Genomic DNA, 5706 nt, shown 5'->3' with positions numbered 1-5706 from the left:
CGGTGACGCCACCAGGGACGCCCAGGGAGGGGAGTTCACCGCCTTCTGGCTTGGGGAATGGGGTGAGTGGGCACTGATGGGAGGGGAGGCTCCTTTTCTTGCTCTGGATGCCTTAAACTGGGGCCTACTGGGAACACCCTGCAGTGCCGCCCTAGCCAGTGGCCACTGGGTCCCTACCCAGGTCTGGCCGGCACCCCTGACCTCATGGGACAAATGTCCAGTGGGGACTATTGACAATAAATATAAAGAACCAGTCAATAAAATTTTGGGTAGAGGCTGCCTGCCATGGAAAGGGACACTGGGGTGGTTTTTTTTTGTGGGGCGCCCCCCCCCCAGCTCCTGTGCAAAAGCCCTGGGGGCAGCAGAGTAGTCAAGAAGGGTGTGGCCCCTGACTCCAGGACAGGCAGGGTGGCTCCCCTCGGTCACCTCCCAGCCTGCAGGTGGGACAGTGCCCAGCTCCACTTCCCTGGGCAGGGACCCTGGCTTCCCAGACTCCGTGTTAGAGCGTGTTTCTGCCTCCCCGGGAGCCCTCCGGGCCAAGGCTGGCTTCTCGGTCAGAAGTGCTGTCCCGGCCCAGTGTGAGGGCACAGAGCTGTTCACAGGGCACCCCCCGCCGCCGCCACGCCACGCCACGCCACGCCACGCACGTGGTCTCCGATGGTGTCTCACTAACCTTCACACCAGCTCCATGGGTGACTCCCCCCAAGCCACAGCGGGGACAAGACAGTAATGAGGGTGGACAGTGCAGAGTCCTGCTGCAAGTCCCCACCAGGGTGTACATCCAAGTCTGACTGCAGGGGCCATGACCCTAACCTCTGCCCTTCCCTGCCTTCCTGGGACCACTCCTCTCATCAGGGGATGGGGAGGCCTGGAGGCTGGCTGAAGAGGGGGCCCTTCACAGCTTCCAGGAGGAGGTGCTGGGCACCAGGCCAGTGGCTGTGGCAAGACAGGACCCCACCCACTTCTGCTGTAGGCTGGTGGCTTCGGCTGCCCCCACCCCTGCTGTGAGCAGAGCACATCCAGGCATGGGGGGACGTCCTCAGGTGTGCCAGGGCAAATGTCCAGGAGTGGCCTTGTCCCATTCCTCACACATTCCTGACAAATGCACTTGAGATCTTCTTGATAAAACCACAAAACCACCGGAAACACCAATTAACCCTCCCCTCCAGCAAGTCCCGCTTGATTTGCATATAAACTTTCTAAAGAGGTCCTAATAGCTTGGCCCCTTGGTTTCTTTACTGTGCTTAAGCATGTGCCCGCGCGTGTACGTGTGATCTGACTAGGCTGTCATGACCCTGCCTGTCTCCGACAGAGCAGGAGCCTCCCCACAGGCCTCCAGGCTCCTGGAGCCTCAGGAAGGCCGAAGGCCTGGGCAGCAGGGTTAGCCTGGCCCCGCCCCGCCTCAGAAAACCAGGATCGCCAGGGAGGTACAGGCATCAATAGGCCCCTGACCCCCTGATCTGGGGGTCACCTAGCTGACCAGGGAGGGGAACCTGCTGCCTGAAAGGCTCGAGTCCCGCGCCTGGGAAGGCTCAGTCGCAGGCAGGGTCCTCTCGTAGGATGGTGAGGAAACGCTCGCCTCCCTCGCAGAGCAGGCTGTGCACGGCCCGGCACAGTGCCAGCCAGGGTGGCCCCCGCGGCTCCAGGGTGCACACCAGAGGCAGGAGTTCGGCCATCAGCACCTGGGGGTAGAGGGCCCAGCTATGAGGCAACCCCAGGACAGGCGCCAGGCCCCTGAGACCGCCACAGTCCTGCCCATCTCCTGGAGGGTCCTGGGTGGAGCTGGCTCACACCCGAATCCTCAACTCCTCCTAGAGGCCTTCCCTGGCTCCAAGCCTGATGTTCTTGCAACTGCCACTCCCCTGGGCACCCAGCCCACCTGTGCCCACCTCGTACCTTTTCCAGGTGGAGTTGCTGGCCTAGCATGGCCACCCGCAGCCTGAGGGCCGCCAGGGTCTGAAGCTCCTGGGTGCTGGAGTAGAGGAGCAGCCAGGGCCTCCAGGAGGGGTCCACTCTGCCTTCACAGGGCAATGGGGCTCGAGGGGGCCTCTCCACAGGACACGGCTGTCCCTCCGTGGCTATGAGGACAGGGGCAGTGCTGTGGGGCAGCAGCCAAGCCAAAGGCCCAGCTTCTTCCAGGGGCTGGCCTGGCTCTCTGCCCACCACCCGGCCTGGAAGGGTGCAGAGTGGAGGCTTCGCTGTGACACGGCTGTGGCGGGTCTGGGCAGGTGTGGCAGGGAGGGTCTTTTGTGGGGCCGATTTGTGGGGCCTCCTGGGTTAAATGCTTAGTGTGGTTCTCTTGAGATGGACTCTGGTGTTTTCTTGTTCGTGTGTGTGTGTGTATGTGTTCCAGACTAGAGCTTCCTGGGTCACGGCTTGGTCTTCCAAGCAGCTGGCCTACCGGTGCGTTCTACGACACGTGGCCTTTCAGGGTGGGTGGGGAACCGAACCTGGACCTTCAAATGGCCTCAGTCTGCTAAACATCGGTTTCCAGTGTGCACCTTCTGTCCTGGGCCTGACTCTGATTTTTTTTCCCCCTAAAGAATTGTTTAATTTATTTATTCATGCATTTTAATTTTGACCACAGAGAGAGAAAGTGGGAAAGCAAGCCACCAGGTCTGGGACTTGAACCGTGGTTGGTCATGTGGGAGTGTCCAGCGCCTTAACCATCACACCACCTGCTGGTCCCAACCTGACTGTGATTTTGAGAAGCATTAGAAACTCCATCCTTAAACATTCAAACAACTGGTGGGGTGGTTAAGGTGGCGAGACCCCACATGGCTGATCATGCCATCTGAGTCCTGATTTGGCAGCTTAAAAATCACACCGGGTGAATGTGTGCCTAAAATCACACGAGAATGAAGGGGCTGCAACATGGCCATCCCCCAGAGGGTGATTTCTAACTCTCCTGGCCCCACACTCCCTCCGGTGAGCACACACACCCTATAGTGAGCTGAAAAAAGCAAAATAAAATATATACACACACACTGCTGCTTTAATCAACTAAGAAATATGCCAAAGTGAGGGCCAGCAGGTGGCATGGTTGTTAAGGATGCTGGACTCCCACATGGCTGACTGCAGTTCGAGCCCTGGACCTGGCAGTTCATTTTCTCTCTCGCTCTCACTCTGTCCCTCTCTGATCAAAATAAAAATAAAAAAAGTTAAAAAAATTCTTAAAAAAAAAAAAAAAAGATGGGACCAGCAGTTGGCTTAACGGCTATGTCACTGGATTCCCATGTAACTGACTGTGGTTCGAGTCCCAGATCCGCTGGCTTAAACTCATGCCAAGCACAGGTGCGTGCGTGCCCAAGATCCTGAGAAGAGAACGAAGGAGAAGGGATTGTGGCGTTGCCATCCCCCAGGGGGTGATTTCTCACGTTCTGTCTCTCTGTCTCTGTCTTTCTGGCAAGCAAACATGCCCTATAGCAAAAACCTCTCTAAAAAAAACCAAAGTGAAAACGGCTCCATTGTCTGATAATAACTAGCTCTTATAATGCCACGCAAGGGGCCTCTCAGATCCCCGACTCGGATGTGCTTTCCTTTTTTTTTTTAAGAGAGAGATTTTTGCTCTAGAGCACACATGCTCACCTGAAACAGAAGCAGGTGACCACCCCTGCGAGCATGGCCACTCTGCAATCCCTTCTACTCCATTCTCCTCCTGGGCTTTTGGGCATGCACACACACGTGCCCAGTGTGAGTTTTCACGCTGTCAGGTCTGGGACTCAAACTGCGGCCAGTCATATGGGAGTCCAGTGCCTTAACTGCTATGCCACACTGGCCCCAGATGTGCTTTCCAGCCGCTGGACAAGTGAGCACAATCTCCAGGTGGCAGGTTGCTTGCTGGGGGAGGAGGTGGGGTGCTGTCCCAGGCAGGTGAGGAGGCTGGAGGTGAGAACCTGGCCCACTGAGGGTGGTGGGGAAGGGTCCCTGACTGCTCACTCTTCCTCAAGGAACAGGCAAGGTTGGTTCAGGTGTCCGGGGTGGGACTCACCTGCACGCAGTTCCTGCAGCTGGTGGAGACAGCGCCCAGCGAGGGCCTGCAGCCCCTCCAAGGTGAGCAGGCAGCGGTACTCCTGCATCCAGTCAGCGGGGGCTAGGCAGGAGTAAGGACAGGCTGGGGACGCCGGCTCCGGAACCCTCCCCACACCCGCCCTGCCCAGACCCACTGAGGCCCACTGACCTGCCGAGAGCTCCTCTAGCATGTGCAGCCTCAGCCGTGAGCAGGCCCTCCGCAGGCGCTGTGTCTCCTCCTGCACCTCCGTGGCACTGAGCCCTGCGCTGGGCTGGCCAGGCTGGACGCAGGTCAGGGAAATCTCCAGTGACCGTGACCAAGCTCCCCTACCAATAATGGGGTCTGGGAAGTGGCCCTGGCTATCCCACGCCAGCCCTTCCTAGGGCTGCTCTTCAAACCCGAGGCTCCCCAAGCCCAGCAAGGATACAGCTGTCTGCATTTTCTGCAGGAACTGGGTCCTAGCAGCTGCAGCATCCGTGCAGTCACTGGTCTGTGCAGAGTCAAGCTGAGCCCACAGGCTGGGATGGACATACGGGCACCCGACCCGAGAGGGGAGCAGAGTGGTTATTCTAGCCAGCTGCCTGAGTCTTGGGAAGTAGGCAAGGGCCAGGGGAGGGGCCATCCAGAAGCCTTGATGAAACAAGAACGCTGGCCGGGACAAGGTGACAGGGCTGACCTGCTCTGGGAAGCATAAAGACTCAAAGGAAGGAGAGAGGAGCCGACAGGGACATAACCACGCAGCTGGAATGGGGCAGGCACCCTGCCTAACCGTCAGGACACCTCTGCTTGTAAGGCACCACTACCATCACCTCCAAAGGGAACCAAACTGGGACTTAGAAACACCAGGAGTCTCATTCGGTCTGGAAATCAGCGAGTGATCCATCTAGGATCTCGACGGCAGTCTTAGCTAGGTGACGTGGGTAGTAAGCCCCGCCCAACAAAGTCTGATCTACATGTCCCTGAGGCGCTGTCAGCCCCCGTCTCCCCTCTGCACCCCCACCCCAGTGAAGACCCAGCTCACCGAGAGTTCCGGGAAGCCGCCTTGCTGAAGGCCACAGGCAGCTGCAACATGGACCTGCCAGAGGCCAGGTTCAGAGCAGCCCTGCCCTGCTTGGGGGCTGTGAATCCCGCTCCCTGCTCAGAGCCCACCCAAGGGTGCAGTTCTCATCCCCTCCCCTGGTGAGGTCCACTCCCAGACAAAGCCCTGTGCATGGGCCTTTCGGCTCAGCCCGGCATTGCCCTGGCAGAATAGGCCCCAGCACATCAAACCTGGCACTGTCACAGCCAGTCACTTCATTCTGACACCCCGTGGGGTGGCCCAGAGCTCCTGGGGCCTACTTACCTCCAGCTCAATGGCCAGCCTTCCGTTACCCACTGCTGGCCACGCTCTGAGTGGGTAAAGACAGTCCCTCCAAGTGAGGGACTAGGCCACCTACCCCTTTTCCTGGAGTGTGAAGGTTTCTGGGACCTGAGCAGCAGCTGATGAGGCCACCTGTTGGTTCCTGAGGCCTGGCCCAGGAGCTTGAGCTCCTATCCCCGCGTGAGTCCTCTTCCCCGCTGACAGAAGTTTGTGTTCAGGGCAGACCTTGGCAGGTAGCGTGGTCTGGTGAATGCCATCGGTGGGTCTTGGCTCTGACACACGGCTGCCAGTGTGGCCGGGGGCCCGGAGGGGGGGCGGGGCTGGGGTGGGCCCA

The 5706-nt window shown here is 58.9% G+C and overlaps 1 protein-coding gene across 1 annotated transcript in view; it reads right to left on the bottom strand.

The window, feature by feature from the left end:
* Window positions 1-322: 322 nt before the first annotated feature.
* The window catches only part of TEDC2 (tubulin epsilon and delta complex 2), a gene marked incomplete at its 5' end in the record, with an annotated part of 6698 nt that continues 1314 nt past the window's right edge, over window positions 323-5706 (bottom strand). Inside the window, 7 exon segments of the mRNA XM_027770992.1 lie at window positions 323-1682; window positions 1897-2078; window positions 3992-4093; window positions 4181-4292; window positions 4440-4530; window positions 5034-5087; window positions 5449-5681. Of these exon segments, the coding sequence (XP_027626793.1) occupies window positions 1533-1682; window positions 1897-2078; window positions 3992-4093; window positions 4181-4292; window positions 4440-4530; window positions 5034-5087; window positions 5449-5681 (924 nt within the window).

This window comes from Tupaia chinensis, unplaced genomic scaffold, assembly GCF_000334495.1.
Source record: "Tupaia chinensis unplaced genomic scaffold, TupChi_1.0 Scaffold000178_1, whole genome shotgun sequence".
Lineage (NCBI taxonomy): Eukaryota > Metazoa > Chordata > Mammalia > Scandentia > Tupaiidae > Tupaia > Tupaia belangeri.
Note: the sequence above shows the minus strand (reverse complement) of the source record. Positions and strands in the feature narration are given on the sequence as shown.